The 22852-nt window shown below is 59.1% G+C and overlaps 1 protein-coding gene across 1 annotated transcript in view; it reads right to left on the bottom strand.

Moving 5' to 3' along the window:
• Positions 1–613: 613 nt before the first annotated feature.
• Positions 614–22852, bottom strand: part of PER2 (period circadian regulator 2) — a 39764-nt gene continuing 17525 nt past the window's right edge. Inside the window, exons 7-23 of the mRNA XM_027967088.3 lie at positions 22464–22515; positions 21084–21226; positions 20698–20776; positions 18415–18521; positions 17692–17845; positions 17393–17501; positions 16725–16850; positions 16040–16124; positions 15173–15335; positions 14962–15086; positions 14066–14230; positions 12866–13123; positions 8863–9677; positions 7309–7495; positions 6319–6511; positions 5105–5255; positions 614–2769 (exon numbers count right to left, since the gene is read on the bottom strand). Coding sequence (XP_027822889.1) covers positions 2578–2769; positions 5105–5255; positions 6319–6511; positions 7309–7495; positions 8863–9677; positions 12866–13123; positions 14066–14230; positions 14962–15086; positions 15173–15335; positions 16040–16124; positions 16725–16850; positions 17393–17501; positions 17692–17845; positions 18415–18521; positions 20698–20776; positions 21084–21226; positions 22464–22515 — 3104 coding nt within the window. The 3' untranslated portion in view covers positions 614–2577. The remainder of the gene's footprint in view (positions 2770–5104; positions 5256–6318; positions 6512–7308; positions 7496–8862; positions 9678–12865; positions 13124–14065; positions 14231–14961; positions 15087–15172; positions 15336–16039; positions 16125–16724; positions 16851–17392; positions 17502–17691; positions 17846–18414; positions 18522–20697; positions 20777–21083; positions 21227–22463; positions 22516–22852) is intronic.

Raw genomic sequence — 22852 nt, 5'->3', positions numbered from 1 at the left:
TCCCCTGTAGCTCAGGTGGTAGAGTCCGCCTGCAACGCAGGAGACCCAGGCTTGAGCCCTGGGTCGGGAAGATCCCCTGGAGGGCATGGCAACCCACTCCAGGATTCTTGCCTGGAGAATCCCATGGACAGAGGAGCCTGGCGGGCTACAGTCCACGAGGCACTACGAGTCAGACACGAGTGAGTGACTAACACTGCACTACAGGGAGTTCACTGGGGTGGGGGCTGCGTGTCACACACACAGAGACACACACACACACACACACACACACACGGCAGGAGGGCCAGCAAGAGGCACACTGTGCGTGGGAACAGGTGAGGAGTGCCTTGGAGACAGAATAGTTCCTAAAGCAGAATTTCTAGGGTTCATCTTAGAAAAATCACTTGATAATCTTTGTCTCTATTCAGGTTCCTATTCCTCTGTGCTATATTAAAAATACAGAAATAAAAATAGGGACTTCCCTGTGGTTGAGAATCTGTGCTTCCATTGCAGGAGGCACAGGTTTGATCCCTGGTCCAGGAACTAAGTAAGATCTCACACACCGTGCAGAAAAGAAATAAACGAACAGAACTCAGGCTCCTATTTCTCTGGGCTATATTAAAAATATACAAAATAAAAATATACTTGCTTTATTTACCAATTTTCTAAAAGGCAAAAAAGTCATAAAAAGACAGAAGCAGCCCAACAAACATATTGCACTGGGTGAAGAAAGTCTGGCTTGAGCATAAACAAACCACTTGTCCGGCAAGGCTTGATGTGTTGTTACACAGACTCTGAGAGCTTATTTACATACCTTTTCGGGAATATATTAAAAAGAAGGCTCAGTTTAAAATTGAGAGCAAGCCTCGTAACGCCCATGTAAGCACACACACTAGAAAGAACAAGACTGGATGCGTGTCGGCACCGTGGAAACAGTTTCACAAGCTGCTCCTACAGTCCACTGCTCAGCACGCGTCGAAGCTACATGGCACCTAATCAACAGACGGACATAAATAGTAAGATAATGCTGATGGTAAACATTCAATGACAGGAGAGAACCTTTTGGCAGTTCAGGTAAAGTCAATGCAACCTTGACTATCCCTCGATGATCTGACTCAGGCAAGAAGCCGTTTGTAGCATCTGATCTCCACACAAACTCACAGACTACACCTTGCCTTGGGGATCTGAAGATGCTGCTTTTACGTTTAAAAAAATAATTAAACTTTTTGCATTTATGAAAAGTAAGGTTGATATTCAGGCATAAAATGATTTTACTATGAAAACCAACTGGATTACAAGGAGGCTTCACCTATTCTAGTAGCTGCTTCTCCATCAAAGGATGGGCGGGGGCAGCCAGGGGGAAGCTGCTTTCTTTGAAGTTGCTACAGGACTCAGTGCAACTGGAAGCCAATCGTTTCATCGCGGGCAGCTTCTCATTCACTCCAGGGACCAGTATAACATTTTTTCTAAGCTGTCTTTGGGATATACGATGCGATGTGAGGTTTTGCAAAAAGGTGAGCAGTCTGGTCTCACTCTTCCCCGGGTGTCCTCCCAAAAGTGCCAGCGACAATAGGGGACGTCTCTGCAGAGACCGGAAGTGGCATCAGTGAGTGAAGGCTCATGAAAAGGGTGCGGGGCGCCCAGCTCAGCCAGGAGGAGTGGCTGGCTCGGCTGCGCCAGAGCTGACGCCTGGCAAGTGCCAACGACGGACCAACATGCGCCGAGTCCCAAACGTGGCGGTCACAGCCTGGCTGGGAGGGCCAAGTGCCGCTTTCACTGACACGCGGGCATCCTGGTCTGAACAGGATGCACGGATGCTGCAGCAACACCCGGAAGGGTCTGCGCCGTGTTTCCGAGGACGTGTGACTTCCGTGGTGGAGCCGGCCACAGGAACCTGTCGGCTTCTTTCATCCGCAGCCCGCAGTTCAACCTGACTCGCCCTGGACGCACACTCTGTCAGATGAACCGTTTGCTGCAGCTGCACTGGGGGCTGAAGCCGCGGGTTTCTCAAACTACGCACCGTTTAATGCGAAACGTTTTGAAAAGGAGGTTTTTGAAAGAAAATAAGCAGAGGCTGTGATCTCCACTTGGTAGGTTTCAAAGACATCAGTCTGACTAAATAATTTACAGAAAAAGCCGCCCCCGGAGAGGACAGAATTTGATCTGATCCAAACACAAACACAAACGCTGGCAAGCCCTGGACCGCTGCTCCTCAGCGGGGCGCCCCTGGGACCCCCGGCGGGTGGGCGCGGCCTGGGCGCGGCCTGGGGACGGCCCGCGGGAGCCGGCAGACCCGGGACGGCCCGTCTGCGGACGCGTGGGGGCGCCCAGCCGCCTCCCCACGCAAAGAGGCGGGCAGTCTTGCTCGAGTTGAACAGTGAAGGTCTCCTTCCCCTGTCCCCCTGACACCCTATATCTGTATTTTATTCATAAATATAAAATAGCATTTCTTCGCTAACGTCTTCTGCCCTCCATGGTTTTAAATCACCCCTTCAGAAAACTATGGGTTTTTTTTCTAAAACAAAAAAAAGCCACAAAAGTGTATTCGTCCGTCTCACCGGAGACGCGCGCGAACCCGGCCCCGCCCCAGAGCGCCGCCTAGCGGACGTCGCTGGCGGCGCGGCCGCCCTGGGGAGGGGCGCTGCGCCCGCCGCTCGTTTCCGGGCGGCGGGCGGGCCCACTCTCGCCTTCCTTGGTCTCTGTCACTTCGCTGAGCCCCGGCGTAGGGATGTCTTCCTCGTATGACACACAGAGGTTGTCTTCTCCCTCGTTTTCACAGTAAACACATCCCTTAAAAGAAAAATGTAAATCAGTAACGAAAATGAGATCTTTGGTACAACAGTTCAGTCTGAACGAGGCGTAGGTGACCAGGTGTCCACCGTGAGGCTGCTGGCAGGTGAGGAGGTGCCACTGGGCTGTGGGGCTTGCTTCGTCCCCGATCCGAGTCCCCTAGGAACCTTATCTGAGAGGCAGCTTTGCACAGTGAGGTGGGGGGCATCAACCAGAGGCCCTGGTCCCAGTGCTCCTCCTCCTGCCTGCGTGACCTGGAGTGGTACTTACCTTCTCTGACCTCAGTTTTCTAATCTGTAGAATGGGACAGCAACAAGCTACCGACTTATTTGTTCCTCCTCATGTTGAACACCTACCTGTTAAGCATCTGTTGTGCTCTAGGCTCGTTCTAGGAACCGGGATTCAGCAGTGAACAGAGAGGAAAATCCATACCCCATTAGAGACCTCCTAGTAGCCGGAGCAGAGGTGCTCCGAGGCGTATTATGAGACGGGAGGTGCTGGGCTGGCGTGGAACGAGGTACGTGAGGACTGTCACTTTACAGTCAACGTTCAGAAAAGGCCACCAAGAGCGACTGTAGTGGCTTTAAAATACGCCCACACATTTTTTGGTATTCCTTCCTCCAGAGGAGGAGGCCTGGACTCTGACGTGCCTCTAACAAAGCGGAGGTGATGCAGGTTGTCACAGACCCCCAGCCTCCCGGCCCCATGCCCTCAGGGGAGGCTGGGATCTTGTCCTGAGGACACGGAAGCAGCGCCAAGGTCAGATCTACGCGGCAAGGAGCAGAGGCCTCCTGCCAACAGCCAGCCCCCACAAGCATCGCGGGAGGGACCCCCCTCGGAAGCAGATCCCCCAGCTCCGGTCCTGCCCCCGGAGGCAGGAGCCCAGCCATTATCTTCCACCCTTAGGAGAGGACCGGAGCCAGAACCACCCAGCTAAGCGGCTCTTAAATTCCAACCCAAGAAACAGTGGGGAGAATAAATGGTTCTTATTCTAAGCTACTAAGTTTGGGGTTATTTGCTGTGTAGCAGTAAATCATCTGGGGCTTCCCAGGTCCCTCAGATGGTAAAGAAACTGCCTGCAATGCAGGAGACCCACGTTCGATCCCTGGGTTGGGAAGATCCCCTGGAGGAGGGCATGGCAACCCACTCCAGTATTCTTGCCTGGAGAATCCCATGGACAGAGGAGCCTGGAGGGCTACAGTCCGTGGGGTCACAGAGTCAGACACGACTGAGCAACATACACACACAGTGACGGTAGGTCAATAACACAACTCTATGTGGAAAGACAAGGAAGCCAGAGCGAGCGTGTGTCTGTGTGAGGAGAGGGGAGCCCCAGGCGGAGGGCAGGGCAGGCACAAAGGCCCTGGGGCAGGAGCCTCGTGATGGTCTTCAGTGAACAGCCAGAGAGGAGGGGACGCAGGGGGACGGGGGCTGTGGGGAGGGGGCGACACGGTTTAACGGCTTTATGGCACTTTCCTCTGCCTGTGATCACGGGATGGAGACCCTGGAGGGGCGCAGGGCTGGGGTGGGGAGCGACGTGGTCTTGTGCGGGGGGCAGAATGCAGCTGGCAGTCCCGCTGAAGCAGCGGCATGGACCAGGGTGGTGACGCTGGAGGCGATGGGAAGCGGCTGCTTTCCACCCCCCGGAAGGTTAGGCCAGCGTGCCCTGCCGGTGGACTTTATCAGGGTACGAGAGGAGGGGAGTCCAGGCCCGTGGTCTGAGCAAGTGGAGTGGCGCGGAGTCGCCCTGGAGGCGTGGGTGGGAAGAGAGTGGCTGGGCAGGCTGTCTCTGGGGAAACCCGGGAAGTTCCCCAGAGGTGGACGCTGGTGGGGCTTGGCGTGTAGATGCCACTTCCCGTGCGGAGGCGGGAGCTGACTGGGCCGGGGCAGTTTGCACAGAGAAGGCCGGGCACCCCGGAGCCTGGCTGTGTCCATTCTGGGGAAGTGAGCAGGAGAAGGGAGCTGGGGTACAGAGACACCCTCGAGAAGGAACAGACAGCCTGGGGGCAGCCGCTTAGAGTGGGAGGAGGGCTCGCTGTCCCCTGCTTCTTATGGTCTACACGGATGTTGAGGGCTTAGGATAGAAGAAATGGTCTGTGTTTTAATTGTGAAGACAACTCAAAAGATTTTCAAATTTCAGCATGTGATTGACATTAGACATTTTGGAGACCTTTTTGGAAGCAGCCTCGAAAAGCCACTGGAAGGAAGTTCTTTGAAGGACATCTAACAGTGTCGTGGTTTTTTTTTTTTTCAATGCTCTTATCTAATCTTCAAAGTTTTAAATGTACAGCGCCTTTGAACGCCATGTCAGGAAGCGCCCTGTCCCAGAGCTTACCGCCACGTTGATGGCCGTGGGCACGCCGCCCAACCGCATCCACGGGTGGACGTCCTGCAGTTCCTGCTTCTGCCCGTCCGTGAACCTGGGCTGGAACCTCTGCAGTGCCTTCAGCTTCTCCCTGTCCTCCTGCAGGACCATCTCCAAGTTTCTTCACGAAATAGCGAGAAACACGGACGCTTTAGAATGCCTCAAGCGTTATCTTTTTTAAAGTATATGCTCATTTTGTACCAGTCTTTCCAGTATTATTCACGTAATTTTATTTTAATTAATTTATCCTTTTTTTTTTGCCTACACTCCTCAGCATAGAGGATCTTCCCTGACCAGGGACGGAACCTGTGGCCCCTGCAGGGGAAGTGTGGGGTCTTCACCACTGGACCCCAGGGAAGTCCTACTCATGCAATTTTAGATGATTTTGTTTAACTTTCCTTTCCACTTAAATTACCCTATTGGAGGTAACAATCTCTCTAGTAAATAATCTGTAGTTTTTCTATGAAAACGATACACCAAGTCCTGGTTTTAATTTTAGTTTAGATCAGCCACAGGAGCTGAGCACCTGCAGATACTTGTCTCTGCACCTGGGAGCTTCTCACCAGTGAGGTGGTGATCACCAGCGAGGTGGAGAGTAGATAAGCCCTCCCTGCCACCTGCTACCCTGGCCTGCCTCGCAGCGGCCCTGGAGACGGAGCCCCAGGCTGGCCTGGCCCAGAGCCCTGGTTGTTCTGAGCCTTGGGGTAAATCACCCCCACCAAGGGGGCACTGCACAGGGTCAGGGACCCTAATGGGTTCCAGGTTCCTTGGAGTGGTCAGAACTGAGGCACAGACCAGGCTCCCTGAAGAGTAACTGGTGGCCTGGGATGGTCACCCACCTTGACTCTTGGTTTCTGCATCTCTGAGACAGATAGACAGACAGACACACACACACACACCACTGACCACACAGGGTTACTGGCAGCAGAGCAAAAGAGACGACACTGGCACAAATGCTTCGTACACGGCAAGTGACAGCCGGGGGGCCCCTGGAGCAGTGGTCCTGGAGGCTGGGAGCAGGGCCTCCACAGGGCTCCGTGCGGCCGGCCAGCCACCTGGAGGGGCCCCTTCTAGCGGTGCCCTCCGCTCCATCTGAGATAAGGCTGGGGGAAGTCCTCTGGCCTCACAGTTTGGGGGGATCCCGAGCCCAGCCCCACACCGTCCCAGGAGGGGCGAGCGGCTACCGTGCAGGCATCTGGTAGGTCATCCTGACGCTGTCGTCCGTGTCGGCCATCAGCAGCCAGACGGGGTCCTGGAGGACACCCCTGAGCAGGCGCTCAGTCCCGCCCACCTCCGCCTTCGCCGCTGCTCCATGGTTTTTCTCCGAAGAGTCGACGCTTCCGAAATACCTGCTGGTGTGGCTCGTGTCGCTGCTGCCTTTAAGACACAGAGTGCCGCAGGTCACGACCTCGAGCTCAAGTCGCCCCTGTAAGGGGAGGGCAGCTACCGTGCGTGTTGGGGGATTGTCCCTTCTCTTTTTCCAACGGTCCAATTCTCTGGATGATAATTTAAAAATCATTTAAAGAGCGAGTGTCAGCAGGAACCACGGAGGTGACTCTCTGCTGGCGAGGCCGGGGGGTCCAGGCAGGGCCCCATCTAAGAGGCTGTGCTCTCCCCTCCCTGGCCTCCTGGGGGAAGGGGGCTCTGCCCAGGTGAGGGAATCGGGGCGCTTACAGCCTGGGGACATGCGTGTGCGCTGCTCTCGCCGGGCAGCTCCGGGCCACACTGCACCACCCTGGCCGGTACTGCCTGAGGCCACACACCAGCGCCCACCAGGGGAGCTGCTCGGACGGTGCAGCACTGCCTGCCCTCCCGGCACACGCGGGGAGCCCCAGGGACGGTCCAGCCAGGGACGGGGGTGCGGGGCCTGCTGTGCCCACCGATGCGGGGAGTGACAGGTGACAGAGGGAGCCGGGCCTGGCCATGAGGCAGGAGGAGGGGGCCTGTGGCCCGTGTGAGGCTCCGAGGAGCCGCTCAGGGTGCAGCCGGAAGCTGCGCAGTCAGGAAGGACCCTGACACTGGGCCCAGCAACACGGCAGCCTGAGGCTCTGGGGCGACTGGTGCCCTCGGATTCAGAGAGCCAAGGACACCCAGGTGCGTCACGTGGGGGTCTTCCAAACACACGTCAACTGCACCCTCCACCCCACTCAGGGCTCCCGGCACCCCCCACATACCTGGCCCGCTTCTGGACGCATCGCAGCCCAGGGAGCCCGAGCCCAGGGAGCAGGAGGTGGCGGAGGCCCGACTCCCGGACAGCGCGGAGCCTGTGGCCGAGCAGAGGTCCCCGTGCAGCAGCAGGTGGAGGAGGCCGCTGGACGAGGACAGGGCGTCGCTGTTCGGGGCATCCGCCGGCTCCGCGTGCTTGGGGGAACAGGGAGGGGACACCCAGTCAGGTCTCCGTGCAAAGTGGAGGTGGGGGAGGGGACGGAGGCTCCTCAGACTACCGGCCCCTCCTCCATGGGCCATGGGCACAGACCCTCGGGTTCCCGGAACCCAGCTCGCTTCTCGGAAGTGGAAAGGATGACGTTTGATTGGGTTCCATTTTGGGAGAGTCCCTTGAGAGACGGTGGCTCCTGGAGCCCCGGTGGGAATCCAAGCCTTACACTTATTTCTCCACCGAGTGGACACAGAGGCAGGACCGCGCCTCAACAGCACCCAAAGGCGCCCCTCCCAGTGGCGGGCTCTGCCTCCTGCACCCCGAGAGCAGGGCCAGCCGGGGGCACCACGGGCCCGGCCTGGGAGTGCCCAGCCTGCCAGTCCTCAGAACCAGCCTGCAGGCCAGGCAGGCAGCAGAGGTACTGGGGGCCCCTGTCTCCACCTCCTCTCCCAGAGCACCGGCAGGGGGAGGCCCACATGGCCCCTCCTTGGACATAGGCGGGGGGTGGGAACCCAGGTGGCCCTGCCTTGGACACAGGTGTTGGGGGGGCCCACGCGGCCCCACTTTGGGGGGCTCATGGACTGCCCTGCCTTGGACACAGGTTGGGGGTGGGAACCCAGGTGGCCCTGCCTTGGACACAGGTGTTGGGGGGGCCCACGCGGCCCCACTTTGGGGGGCTCATGGACTGCCCTGCCTTGGACACAGGTGGGGGGTGGGAACCCAGGTGGCCCTGCCTTGGACACAGGTGTTGGGGGGCTCACGGACTGCCCTGCCTTGGACACAGGTTGGGGGTGGGAACTCAGGTGGCCCTGCCTTGGACACAGGATGGGTGTTGGGGGACGGCTCACGGACAGCCCTGCCTCGGCTCTCAGAACACAGACGCGTTAGCTGGGAATCACACAGCCGTTTCATGAACCAAGTAAGCGTACATGCCTGTGTCCTCAAGACCTGGGAGGACGGAGACTGAGCACCGATTCCCAGCTCCTTCCGGCTCTGGTCCTTCACCAGAGGCCCTCTGCTGCCAGTCCCCCTCCGAGGAGCCTCTGCTCTGGCATTTAACCTGATGGCTCCATCCTCGAAGTATCCACCTAACACCCGGAGGCCCCTGACGATGCGTTATGAAGTCCCTGTGGCTGTCTGGACACCGCATCTGCCGGCCATCTCTCTCTCTTCAGGTCCCAGGACGGTTAGAGTCACAGGTCTACTGTGACAGGGCCTTGGGAACATGCTCATGTCTGGCACACGAATCTGTGCCCAAACTGAAGCGTGTCAGGCATGAGGGGGTGCAGAGCCTGCCCCGGCACCCGAGTCTGCCACCAGCTTTAGACAAAGGGCATCAGGAGGTGCTTACGGTTGGAGGTGACTGGGGCTGCCAGTCCCAGGACGAGCCAGGTTTGCAGTTGGCGCCGGCACCCACGGTCCCCACAGCCCCTGTGGCTGCCGCGGTGCCCTCAGGGGCCTCCTCCAGCTGCATCAGGTTGAGCTGCAGTGGTGAGCTTCCGCGGGACTGGAAGAGTGCCGGGGAGGTCCTGTCTGGGAGCCCGGCGGCCGAGGGCGGGGTTCCCGGGGTGGCTACCCGCGACGAGGACTGCCCTCGCTCTGCCGGGGCACATGGGCACGGCTGTTTGGGGGCTGAGGTCCGATCGGGGAAGAAGTCGGGCTGTGAGGCAGGAGGCATCTCAGATGCAAAGTTCCGCTGGTCGGGGAAGAAGGCTGCGGGCAGGGCTGGGGTCACCGGGGAGAAGGAGAAGCCAGGCAAGACCAATGCCACGACGGGGGCCACGGGGCCGGCGAACGGCGGGGGCTGGGCCCTGAGCGCCTGGTGGGCGTCCATGGGCACCGCCAGGTTGGTGTGGGCAGCCCCGGACCCTGTGGCCACGGTCCCTGGTGCGGGCACTATTCCTGGGGCTGGAAACAAGGGCAGGGAGTACGCTGGCACTGGGTCAGGGAAGGGCACCGCTGGGCAGCTGGACTGTGACGTGTCCGACAGGGACCAGGCCGTGGTGTTCAGGCCGACCAGTGGGGGCCGCTGGGGCGCCAGCCCCCCAGACCCAGTGCTGCCCGAGGAGTCGCGAGGCTTGACACGCTTGGACTTCAGCTTTCGGTTTTTCCCGTTTTTTTTCCAAGAGGAGTCTATTCCAGAGGTGTTTCTTAGTCTGGGAGCAGCTAAAATAATAGCGATACAATGAGAGTTAAAATCCTTCAAGCTAGGATTCAGCAGTATGTGAACCAAGAATTTCCAAATATAAAAGCTGGGTTTAGAAAAGGCAGAGGAACCAGAAACCAAATTGCCAACATTCACTGGATCATAGAGAAGGCAAGGAAATTCCAGAAAAACATCCGCTTCACTGACTTTACTAAAACTTTGACTGTGTGAATCACAACAAACTGGAAAATTCTTAAAGACTTCGGAATACCAGATCACCTGACCTGCCTCCTGAGAAACCTGTATGCAGGTGAAGAAGCAACAGTTCGAACAGGACATGAACAACAGACTGGTTCCAAACTGGGAAGGAGGACATCAAGGCTGTATATTGTCACCCTGCTTATTTAACTTATAGGCAGAGTACATCATGAGAAACGCTGGGCTGGAAGAAGCAGAAGCTGGAATCGAGACTGCCGGGAGAATTATCAATAACCTCAGATACGCAGATGACACCACCCTTATGGCAGAAAGTGAAGAAGAACTAAAGAGCCTCTTGATGAAAGTGAAAGAGGAGAGTAAAAAAGTGGGCTTAGGATTGGGAACTCATGTACACCTGTGGTGGATTCATGTCAATGTATGGCAAAACCAATACAGTATTGCAAAGTAAAAAAATTAAATTAAATTAAATTAAGAAAAAGAGAAAACTAAGATCATGGCATAAGGTCCCATCACTTCATGGCAAATAGATGGGGAAACAATGGAAACAGTGAGAGACTTTATTTTTTTGGACTCCAAAATCACTGCAGATGGTGACTACAGCCATGAAATTAAAAGATGCTTGCTTCCTGGAAGAAAAGCTATGACCAACCTAGACAGCATATTAAAAAGCAGAGACATTACTTGGCCAACAAAGGTCAGTCTAGTCAAAGCTATGGTTTTTCCAGTAGTCATGTACGGATGTGAGAGTTGGACTATAAAGAAAGCTGAGTGCCAAAAAATTGACACTTTTGAACTGTGGTGTTGGAGAAGACTCTTGAGAGTCCCTTGGACTGCAAGGAGATCCAACCAGTCCATCCTAAGGAGATCAGTCCTGAGTGTTCATTGGAAGGATGGATGTTGAAGCTGAAACTCCAATACTTTGGCCACCTGATGCGAAAAGCTGACTCATTTGAAAAGACCCTGATGCTGGGAAAGATTGAAGGTGGGAGGAGAAGGGGACGACAGAGGATGAGATGGTTGGATGGCATCACCAACTTGATGAACATGGGTTTGGGTGAACCCTGGGAATTGGTGATGGACAGGAAGGCCTAGCGTGCTGCAGTTCATGGAGTCACAAAGAATCGGACAAGAGTGAGGGACTGAAATGAACTGAAAGGCAGAACCACTGATCTCATCTAACCTCATATCTCAACTTTACAAGCTTTTAAAAAGAGATGTTTTTAAGACATCATTTTTAAGAAGAGATGTTTCCTGGTTCATCTGCCAAAGGAGCCTGGGTCCATGCCTGTGGAGTCAAAAGGCTGAAGGCACACAGGTCTTCCTCTGACACAAGACCTGCTGAGAGGGGCCGTCCTCAGGAGGCTGTAGGGACTCAACCTGTGGTGTGGGGGACACAGGGCATGTCCCCCCTCCTCCCCTGGGCACTGGCCGGGACTGGGGGTGCTGTGGGCCAGGGGGTCACACTGAGCCTGGTGGGTGGGGCACAGGCAGTGGGAGGGCCCCAGGAACCTCAGGTTTTCTTCTAATGTCACAGAGGGTAACTTGGGGGCTCTGGCAGCGGGCGTGTGGGGCTGGCCCCTGCCAGCTGTGCCACATACCAGGGCAGATGGGCCGGCCTGGCGCGAACGGCCACGCGGGTGGGGGTTCTGCCGCCAGCCTGTCTGCCTAGTGCTCTTCCTGCAAGAGTCCGTCTCCCGCTGTGACTGGGAGTTGCAGTGCTGGGCTCCGGGTCTGGGCGGGGCTGCTGGGGACAGCTGGGCGGCAGGGGCACTGCACAAGCTGCTGGGCCAACAGGGCTGGCGGGCGCCGGGACTCTGCACCAAGCTGGGGCTGGGGGGCGCCGGGACTCTGCACCAAGCTGGGGCTGGGGGGCGCCGGGACTCTGCACCAAGCTGGGGCTGGGGGGCGCCGGGACTCTGCACCAAGCTGGGGCTGGGGGGCGCCGGGACTCTGCACCAAGCTGGGGCTGGGGGGCGCCGGGACTCTGCACCAAGCTGGGGCTGGGGGCCGCTGGGACTCTGCACCAAGCTGGGGCTGGGGGGCGCCGGGACTCTGCACCAAGCTGGGGCTGGCGGGCGCTGGGACTCTGCACCAAGCTGGGGCTGGGGAGGTGGGGCCCTGGCTTCTGATTTCCAGAGGTTCCCTGTGTGCCTTCAGTAACCCTGGGTCCAGGTAGGAAGGAAGAAAGAAGAGCGGGAATGGCATAATCTTCAAGAGCAGGGCCAGCTTGTCACTCCTGGGACACCCGTCTCGGCACATCTGCCCAGAGGCCAGGGGCGCTGGGCCCTCGCGGTGTGGGCGCCTTGGGCTCGTAGATCTGATCCTTGTTTCGGGGCCTGGAGCCCAGGAGAGAGCTGGCATCTCCAACCAGCTTGGCCCTGACCGCAGGGCCCAAGAAGGCAGTTGGGGGTTGGGAGCCCGGCTCCTGGACCAGACGAGGGGCGAGGAAGCCAGCCTGCTCCACCGCAGCCCCGTGTTGGCTCTTCAGACCCCCCACGCTCTGTCTGGCCCTGGAGTCTGGGCCCCAATGGCAAGGCCAACCCGCCAGGAGGGTGTGCATTCTGGGGAGAAAGGGCGCCCTTTCCTTCTGCAGCATCATCTGGGATCCCTGCTTCCTCAGGAGCCTGACGTCAAATGCTCCTTCCCTGGGTGATGAATTCGCCCCCTTGGTTCTCTGAGGGAGGGAGAGGGGTGGGGCCACCCAGGCAGAGAATGCCTGGCAAGGCAGGAGGACAGTTGCCCGGCCCTGTGCTCCACAGTGGGGGAGGTGGGCCTGTCACCACTGTTTATAGCACGGTTCCCTTGGGAACGCAGGTGACATCCCCAAGAGTGTCACTGCTCAAGCTCCAACAGCATCTTACAAATGCAGGTGTCCTAAACAGGGGGCGCTCACCATCTGAAAGCCTCACGGGACGCAGTAGCGTTAAGAACAAAGTTTAAAAAAAGAACAACAATAAAACCCACTTTTAGTTCAGACGTCATCACTTACTCCTGTTGCTCAAGTGCCCCTTGGGCCTTTCTTGCAGATAATGATGGCAGCGAGACTGGAAAACGTCGAGTTTCCTGATTTCCCGGAACCGCAGCAGGAAGCTCTGCTCCTCCTTCTGGGTGTGGGCGGCCAGCACCTCCTTGGTGAGGCCCAGCTTCCAGAAGGCCTCCTGGTCCTGGCTGAGGCCGCAGGGCAGCGCAGGGCCTGCCGGGCACTCCAGAGACTCGGGCCCGCTCGCAGCAGCATCTCCCAGCAGCTCTGGAACAGCGGACGTGGAGCTCTCATCCACAGGGGCCCTTCTGCCCGAGAATGGCTGAGAAAATGCGCACCACTCCCACAAAGGACAGAGTCTCCCACAGAAGACCCCCGCACGACGCCCACAGCATGGGGCTGACGTTCAAGACGCGCCTGCTCAGCTTTCTGAGAAAGCTACCAAGCAAAGGCAACAAGCGGGGACACGAAGCTGCGTCACGTGGGGGCTCGGGAATCTGCCCTCTAACTGATCCGTCCTCTAACCTGGGGGCACCTGGGGTTTCAGCCTCTGACGCTGAAGACACTCCAGGCTGTCTTGGGCTTTCGGAGCACAGGAGGTGCCCGGCACTGTCCTGGCTTAGGAGCACGGGCCCAGCAGTGTGGTCAGCAGAACCGCGGGGGCAGGCAGCATGGGGCCGTGGGACTATGGGCCATCCTGAGGGGGCTGGCCACGGACCCTCTGACGTGCACTCTCCCCCTCATCATGCCCTTCTTCCAAGCAAAGAACAAGTTCAGGCTGGTTCTCCTCTAGGTGTCGGAAGGACAGCTCAGCGTGTCGCCCTTGGCTGTCCTGTCCTGGCTCCTGTCCTCCAACAGGGGAGGCCTGGCTCGCCACCCCACCCACGGCAGTCGGGAGGTCGGGGGGCCTCATCCTTGGGGTTCTCTCGGCACCAAGCAAGGGGGAGTCCTGGCATCCCTGCTCGCTCCCCGGAAGCCCCTCTGTGTTGACACCTGAGTGAACGCCTGTCCCAGGAGGAGTGTGGCGGGGGCGGAGGCAAGGGTCGCCACCCCCACCCTGCACGGCACGTGCCTGGACTCCCTGGACACCCCCTTACTGGGCTCTGCACTCAGATACACTTAGAGAGGATCTGGGGACGCGCGGCAAAGCTCCCGCTCTCTACTGTCAGAGTCCGACCGCTCCTGCCGTCGCCCAGGACGCGGGCGTACCGAGCTCTGGCGGAGGCTTCTTGTCGCCCACGTGGACGATGGTGCTGCTGTAGCTGCACTGGCTGCTGAGGGACGCCACGCTCTCTGCCTTGCCGGGCAGCGTCAGCGACGTCAGCCGTGCGCCCACGTCCGTGCGGCTCTTCACTGGGGAGGGCGCTGCTGCCTCTTTACAGGAGAAAAAGGGAAGCAGACGCAAACCCGCGATAAAGGTGAGCTGCCCGGAGACGCAGCACAGAGGCCGGCTGGGGGCACGCCAGGACCCGGGGGCTCAAGTCTGCACTCGCCCTGCCAGGGGACACCGTGCCCTTGGGGGGACGGCAGAGACAGGGGACTCCGAATGGGGACGGCGGCACCCTGACACCCCGCGTCCTCTGGGAGGAGGCAGGCGCCTGGGCTCGGGGCCTCTGCCGAGGCCTGTGGGGAGCTCCCCTCTGTGGCCCGGGCCCCTCTACTGAGGGCAGGCGAGCAGCTGGGCTCCCTCTGTGGGCTGGGGCAAGCTCCACCAGTCGCCCGGGCTTCCATCAACCGTGGAGACCTTGCTTGTGGCCCTGGTGAGGACCACTGGTGATAAGCACACATCCAATCTCCTCTGACTCCTGCGGCCGCTGACACTCAGAGGCCAGTCCTCCTCTGAGACACAGAAATGGGCCCGCCCGATAACACCCTGGCTTCTGGCAGCCCCGGGGATCCTGTCCTCTAAGTCCAGAATCACCTCTACCTCTAGCTGGTAAGGAGGTTCTGAGCCATTTTGGTTATTTATGTCAACAGCTGACACCCCCACACATGTCCTTGAACCCACAGGGGGAGGGAGAAGGGGCCCTGGGCTCTCAGATAAGGCTTGATCCTGAGAGAGGGGATAAGTGGCCAGGCGGCCACAGCTCAAGCAGACGCGGTACCTGCGGCGTGTGGCCCAGGGCCCGCGAGGGCCAGGCGCTTGTCGCTGGCCTGGGGCGTGGGGAGGCTCGCAGGGAACTCGTACTTCCTCTTCAGGGTGGCCGCCTCGCTGCAGCTCTCCAGGTACCTGCGGGCGGGTCGGAAAGGGCTTCATGTAACCGAGAGCCCAACCGCGGGCGCCACTGGCAGGGAGGGAGGCCAGAAGGGCGGCACCTGATGACGCCGTCCAGGCAGCTGATCTGCTGGTAGGAAGCGGCCGGCGGGTCCCTGCAGGCCAGCCCCTCGGGAGGGCTGGCCTCGGGCAGGCTGGCCCCGGAGCTGTCCTTCTCCGCAGCCGCAGCAGCTTTCATCGGAGTCGGGGAACCGCTCTGCGTTTCTGGAGCAACGACAACATTGTTCTTTCTGTTAATACCTGTTTCCCCCAGTGCCCACTGTAAGGTTACAGAGCATTTCAGTTCTACTGAAAGGTAAGGCCGGGGCTCAGCATGTGCCGCACCAACGCAGAGACCCCGGGGCCAGCCTGGGAGTCAGGCAACCCCGCCAGGCCAGTGGAGGGAGCTCTCTTGTCCCCACTCAGTTTGGGCTGTCCTCAGGCTCAGGGACTCCACAGTGGGAAAGGCCAGTTCCTACATGAACCCCTGAAGATCACAGGAGCTTTGTGGTCCATCAATATTCCTGGCCTTGGAAGGGTCGGTCTCTTCCAACGTGACTCGTCACACGGTGAGTGGGATCCGGCCTGGGGTGCAGCAGGGGAGCCCGGAGCAGAGTCAGCACCCCCACCTCAGACAGCTGGCAGCCCCCGGGCGAGTGTCTGCTCACGTGACCCAGGGCCACTCTGCAGAGCGGGACCAGGGGGTCGTGGGGCAGAGGCGCACACCTGGCCACACCTCGTGGGCCTCTGGGAACAGGGCCACCTGGACAGGGGCTGTGGTGTGGACCCCAGGCCGAGCCCTGTGTCAGCACGGAAGCGAACAGTCCAACTCGAAGGGGAAATTCCCTGCGTCCAGAGTTTGAGTCATACCCGCCTCCCCATCTCACCACACTGAAGCCTCGCTAAGGAAATGCTGGATCATTTGGTACCTGAAGCTGGCTTGCTCTTTTGTTCTCCAGATTCATCAGGGTAATGACTTTTGCTTTTGGCCTTGTTACCATTTTTACAAATTTCCTTGAAGAAAAACAAAAACAAATGGACACATTACTCACCCCAGGAGACCCTGCAACCTGTGCCCGACAGACTGAGAAAGAGAAAAGCCCAGCCAGCCCCAGCAGCAGAGAAAGTGAAGCGAAGTCGCTCAGCCGTGTCCGACTCTTTGCGACCCCAAGGACTGCAGCCCACCAGGCTCCTCTCTCCATGGGATTCTCCAGGCAAGAGAGCTGGAGTGGGCTGCCATTTCCCTCTCCACAGCAACAGAGAAGCAAGCTCTGTATGAGATCTGAGACCCAAACAAAGCAGATTTTACGATTCTGAAGAATAAGAAATAAAGTGAACGTTAGGCTACACTGTCTTCTTTCTAACCCTAATCCTACAGTTTGATCTTCACTTTTGTCTGATTTGCCTGCTTTAAACAGTTCTCACCCACACCTGTAGCCACAGCGTGCAGCTGCTCCCACCCTTTCAAGGCTGGAGTGAGTCTCAGGTGAGCCGAGTTTAGAGCAGCCAGAAGCAGCTGAGGTCAGACAGGCCTGGCCCCAGCGAGGACTGGCCTCAGAGTGCACGGTCACCCGTGTCCCAGGTGCTGGGCAGAGGGGGCCGCGGGGCACGTACGGCTCTCTTCCGGCGGGGGTCCTCCTGGCCGGCACTGTCGCTGGAGGAGGTCTGGCTCATGAGATGCTCGTGGGACCCGTTGCTGCCCAGGCTCCCGTAGCCGCTGGAGCCGCTGTGGGGCACGGGCTGTGGAGACAGCGGCAGGAGGAGTCTGGACAGGTGGCACGTGGTCCCCTGCTGACTCTCAGAGAGGCCGTGACCTGCTGGGGGGCGGTGGCCCTCCGTGGGCACCAGGTGGGGCCGGGCTTGGGCCCAGGGTCGGGCGGTGGTCGGCTCCCTGCTTCCAGCCATGGGGCCGGGCCTGGATCCCAGTCCCCAGGGACTCCATGGCTACGGGGTTGAGAGACAAAACAAGGTGCCTGACAGTACCCCCAGCCCCTGGGCACCGAGAAGCAGGAAGTCGTTCCTGGGGCCCAGGTGCTCACAGGAATTCTTCCTGAGGGCTGTGTCCCTAAGGACGGGAGGGGGCTTCTCCAGTCCCCTGGGGCCAGCTCGGCTTCCCGAGTTGGAGGGATGCCCCCACCCACTGGCCCAGGGCTGCGAGTTGCGGACACCAGTGCGAGGGTGCAGGGTGGCGCTGGAAACGGGAGACGGGCCTGGGAAGGGGGGCGGAGCCTGGTCTGAGGGCGGCTCCGGGCTGTCTAGGGGGCAGGGGGCACTGCACCCACCTGCAGCAGCAGCCGGTGGATCTGCTCCGTGAGCTCCTGTACGCCGGGCTGTGGGGCCTTTTCCTCCAGGCCGGGCGGGGCAGAGAACACGTCCTCGTTCAGAGGCCCCCTGCCGGGTTTCCATTGTCTCCGTGAGTCGGGCCCCTGCCTCCTCCTCCCTGCAGACCCCCTGGGCTGCCACCTGCCCGCTCCCCTTCCACCTGGGGGAGGCCCCGCCCCCCGGGGGGCAGGTGCGTGGTAGGAGGTGGCCTGGGTCGGCCCCTCCCAGCTCCCCGCGCCCCAGCCCTGGGGGCACTTACAGCCTCACTCTGTGTCTTCCAATGATGAAGGAGATCTTTCTGCTCCAGGGGTTGATGAAGCTGGACCAGCTGGTGTCCAGTGTGATGTATTCCCCATTTCGGGCGCGGAACCGGAGCGGGGAGTAGTCGAAGGGCTGCCCCCCAGACTGCACGACTAGGGGAGGGAGGACAGAGTTCGGGATGTGAGCAGATGCAGCCGGTACTTGCAGTACAAGACACGTGGAGATGCACTCAATTTTGGAATCATTTGAAAACTCTGGAGACACCAATACCCCTTCAAAGCCGCTGCTCTGGATCTTGTTTTCCTTTAGGCTGCACATGAGGCTGCCTGCAGCAGTGTCCTTGTGGATTTTAGGACACGTCCCTGCGAGCCTCACTGGTCTTCTCCCAGCAGGATACTCAGTGTCGGCTGTGTCTGTGGGCTTGTAGGACCGGGGTTGTCCACGCCCCTGGCTTGGGCCAACCACCCTACTCGCCCAAACCCTGCCAGCTGACCCTGTCTCCTCTCTTCCTCCCTGCTGGTGCAGCCAACAATCGAAACGGGACACGGAGGACTCAGGCGGTGGGCTACTCTCAACCGCCAGGACTCAAGGCAGGTGGTGGGACAGCCCTTGCCCGCAGCCCCCTGGACCGGTCCTGGTGGGTGCTGACCTCGGGAAGACACCCCCAGACTGCACTAGCTTTGCCTACACCCCCCGGAAGGACTGCAAGGAGGGGACCTACTCTTCTTGTGGATGGCGAGCATCAGGGGCCTGTCGCTGGGGTGCAGCTGCACGAGCACGGGGGTCTCGATCAGGTCCTGGGGCAGGTGGCCCAGAAGAGGGACGGCCCTGCAAGGCAAGCGACGCGGGGTCACGGCTGCGCTCAGGATGCCAGCCAGAACACGGCCTCCAGGAGCGGCGGCCGGCCCATCATCTCCTCATCTCCAGGAACGAGGCCGGCTCCCCACTCCCTAAAGACCAAATCTGGGTACCAGTGCTGATGAGGCAACAGTCAGGCTTTTCTTTAATTGGCAAACTGAGGGTGCAGCATCACTGAGGGTCTGCGACCAGAAGCCAGGCCCATCACAGGCTCAGTGCTTAGACCTGAGGCTGACTTCCTGAAAGAACCCATCATGACAATGTTTTTGTTTTCTTCTAAGAGCTTTTCCTTTTAGGGTGTCCTGAGTTTGGCCAGACACGGCCTGACACGGACTTTCTGAAGCAAGTTTGCCCGGACCAGGGCAGCCCTGCCCATGGGCATCTCCCCAGCTCCAGGCATCCTCCTCCTGCCCTACCTGCGGCTACGGTGTCTGGTCCCCAGGAGCTGCCATCGCCGACTGGGACCCTGCCCCGTGCCCCTCAGGTCTTCCCTGGGTGCAGCTGTTTTGCTTTCTGGGCAACGTTTTACACTGGACTTCTGTAGTCCCCCCTTCTGCCTCTGTGAGTCCTGTCCCCACTGTGGGTCCTGACCCTTCTGAGTCCCGCCCCCTCGTGAGTCCCGCCCCCTCTGGTGGCTCAGCTCCTGTTCTGAGTGGCATCTCAGTCTCCCTTCTCAGCAGGCCGGTCTCCCTTTCATCCCAGCAGCTGTTTCTCAAGCTGACTTCTGCTCACGTGGAGCAGCTCCTTCTTTCCTTAGAGCAAAGCCTCCCTGTTCTGTGTGGGGAGAACTTCCTCGTGGGAGTTCTTTGATTGCCTCTTTCTTGCCTGGAGCACGTTCTGAGCCTGGTATTTTCCTTTGGACAGGATGTACAGCACATCCTGGCCAGAGGGGGAGGAGGAGAAAGCAGAGGAGGAGGGGAAAGGAGCCCTGGTCAGCCTGGGCTCCGTGGGCTGGACTGTCTGCTGGGCTTACTGAGCCAGGCTCTGCAGCCTCTTGGCCCACAGTGACCAGCTCACCAGGCCTCCTGCACACAAATGAGTGGACACCTGGGGCAGCTGCAGGCAGGAATGGTTAGGCTTTTGGAGGTATAAAAACTATCCTGGGGTTGCTTCACAAATGCAGCTCCTAGGCCCCAACCTCCAGGATCCTGCTCCCCAGGGCCACATGGGGCCTGGAACCTACACCTCAAAGCTGCAGGTGGCTGGTCACGCACACCTGAGCAGCCTGGGGCTGGGGAGGCTGATGGGCCTGGCTGCCGGAGAGCAGGCTGCCTGCAGCCAGGGGCGGGGGCACCCAGTGTCCCTGGGCCTGGTGCAGGTCGGGGGGGGGGTGGCGCCTGACCCTGCACAGACACCCTGCAGAAAGCCAAGCGAGCTCCCTGTGGGTCTTCCCAGGAGACTTCTCCCAGAGCCCTGCTGGCAGAAACAGCAGCAGCATTCTTTGTGTCTTCATGCCCATACCTAGGAGCTGAGGAAGTCACACAGGGACCCTGAGCCACACCCGTGAACCCAGAGCCCTCAGAACGGTCAGTGCTCCCGACCCTAGCAGGGCCATGGGCACCGACTATAGCACCCTGCGTGGAGGACCCAGGCAGGGAGCACGGGAGGGCTCTGGGCAGAGGTATGGTGGTGGCCCCTCCCTGTAGCGGCCTGTGGCAGGCAGGCTGGAGACGCACCTCTGCTGGGGCCCTGCCAGGGTGCCTTCAGCTTCAGTCCTAGCACTGGCTGCACCAGCCTTGATGTGTGCGCCCGACTTCAGAACCAGGTTTAGACCAGGGTATGTAGACAGGCTCAGCTAGAATGATGACCAGCTCCCCAGCATGTCTCATCTATGTAGCGTCCATATCTTAGGAGGTTTTAGTGTGATTCCATAATTATTTCATTGTCTACGTGTAGTGGAGTGTTTCCATTGATTATCACACACAACACGCAGCCTGAGCTTTTGCTAAATAGCTTCAACATCAAAATCACGAAAATTCATTGAGCTTTATTTAGTTATTAAGTAACTGCCAAGACAGTGATGAGCCAGAAACTATCTGGGGCGGGGAACCTGCTGCTGTGAAGGGCACGGCACCGACTCCAAGGCCAGCGGGAGGGCAGGGGAGAGCTGGCTGGGTGGGGTGGGGACCCGTGCTGCCTGGCTTACCTTTGGTCCACGTCCTGGAACAGACAATTTGGCGAATGTGTGGTCGTAAAAATTCTCTTTTCAGGAGGGATTCTAGGGGCTGAAAGAAAAGAATTTCGCACAGACTTCTGATTCGAATGTGGTTATATTAGAACAAAGTTTGTGGCCGGGGAAGGGGAGGGCAGCCACAGTCCAGTGACGCCTGGACCCAGTGAGCGATGCGGGCCCAGAGCCTCTGGCCGACAGGGGGGAGGTGTGGAGGGGCCACAGTGACACAGGTGGGTGGCGACCGAGTCTGGAGGGGGCGAGACCCTGCCTGAGGCTGGGAGAGGCGGGCACCGGGAGCCCGCCTTACAGACACACATCTGAGCCTCGCACGGAAGCCGGGGAGCAGGCTGGCCCGTTACCTTCATAGCCCGAGTGCACTCTCTCCGCCAGTAGCACGCAGCAAAGCTGGCTCTCCGCGCCCTGATGCTCGCGCACCTGGGCCAGGTAGGGCGTCATGCGGAACGGGTGGTAGCGGATCTCGCTCTCGTGGTTTTTGCCGACACTGCAGAGGAGGGCGGGAGGAGAGGCCGGGGATTAGCGCAGACGGACCCGTCCTCTGTTGCTGGTTACCTCTCCCCCAACAGCGGCTGCTGCGTCTCAGCAGTCCTTTACTTATTGCACAGATGTCCACGGAGCCGAGCCGGGCCCCTCACCCAGCCCGAGTCAGGCACGCTCCCTTGGTTTCTGATTTGTGCCTCCAGCCTGCAAATCGGTCTGTGACCCACCACCCTGCTCCTCTGTCCTTGCGCTCAGACGTCTGGGGACAGTGAGGCGACCATCAGACAGCCACTGGCCTGAGCAATGGGAGTGCTTCCGGGGCCCTTCTCTGGGGCAGTTTGCACTTTAACTGGGGGAAGGGCTGCTGCTCCAGTGCGAGGGTCCTAGCCCCAACTCCTGAGGGTACCCAGCTCTGGCTGGAGTCACTCCTGACACTGTAGCCGGACGTTCAACGGGTCCCTTGATTCAGCGCCACCGACCTGTGGGCTCTCCCCGAGAAAACACACTCAGACCAAAGGCTACACAAGCTTCCAGGGTCCTCACAGAACCTGTGGGGAAAGCTGTGGGCTCTCCCCGAGAAAATACATTTAGACTAAGGGTTTCATGAGCTTCCGGGGTCTTCACAGAGCTGTTCGGAAAGCTAAGGGCTCTCCCTGAGAAAACACACCCAGACCAAAGGCTACATGAGCTTCTGGGATCCTCACAGAACCTGTGGGGAAAGCTATGGGCTCTCCCTGAGAAAACACACCCAGACCAAAGGCTACACAAGCTTCTGGAGTCCTCACAGAACCTGGGGTTCATGTCTTTCCAAGCGGGGGGGGAAGCTAGTCAATTTCCCAGGTGACAGATATGTGTCTGGGCTGCCCAGGCTGACGTTCTTCATGAGGAGTGGGTCAGTCACCCCACGGTTGGCCCGTCTCTCCTAACTCCCCAGGCACATTTAAAATGTGGCTCGGGACTTCCCTGGCAGGCCAGTGATTAGGGCTTAGTGCTGGCACTGCAAGAGCCCCGGTTGGATCCCTGGGCGGGGAACTAAGGTCGCACAAGCTGAGCAGCATGACCAAAAAATGAAACAGAATGGCTTGGCCTATGGAAGCGTGTCTTCACGCGGACTTTTCAGGACACGCGTGCCATGCAGCAGAGGTGCCCCTGCTGAGCCTCCACCCCAGAGAACGGGGCCTGGGCAGGCAGCGGGGCGAGGGCACTCCCGCACCTTCCCCACCTTCAGGAACTGGGCTCACCTGACTCGGCAGAAGAAAGACTTCTCCTCCATACATTCTTGAGTAAAAGAGTCTGAAAGAGAAAGTCCCCATCACACGGGAGAGTCAGGGTGCGAAGCAGGTTTACCTGCCACCGAGCGGAGCCCTCAGGGTACAGAGCTCTGACTTCAGTCCTGACCGAGGTGAGGGCTAGTTCACGAGTGAGCACTCACGGAACCACACCATGCTAACAGCACTTAACTTTGGGAGCTGTGCTCACTCGTGGGCAGAGTGTTTGCATATAAACACCCGAGTGTCTCAACCCAAGCATTTTTGGGGGGACTGCTGTTCTTCAGGTGCTAAGTCCACTTGCGACCCCACGAACTGCAGCACGCCAGGCTTCCCTGTCCGTCACCATCTCCCGGAGCTTG

The sequence above is a fragment of the Ovis aries genome, chromosome 1 (genome assembly GCF_016772045.2).
Source record: "Ovis aries strain OAR_USU_Benz2616 breed Rambouillet chromosome 1, ARS-UI_Ramb_v3.0, whole genome shotgun sequence".
In the NCBI taxonomy this organism is placed as follows: Eukaryota; Metazoa; Chordata; class Mammalia; order Artiodactyla; family Bovidae; genus Ovis; species Ovis aries.
Note: the sequence above shows the minus strand (reverse complement) of the source record. Positions and strands in the feature narration are given on the sequence as shown.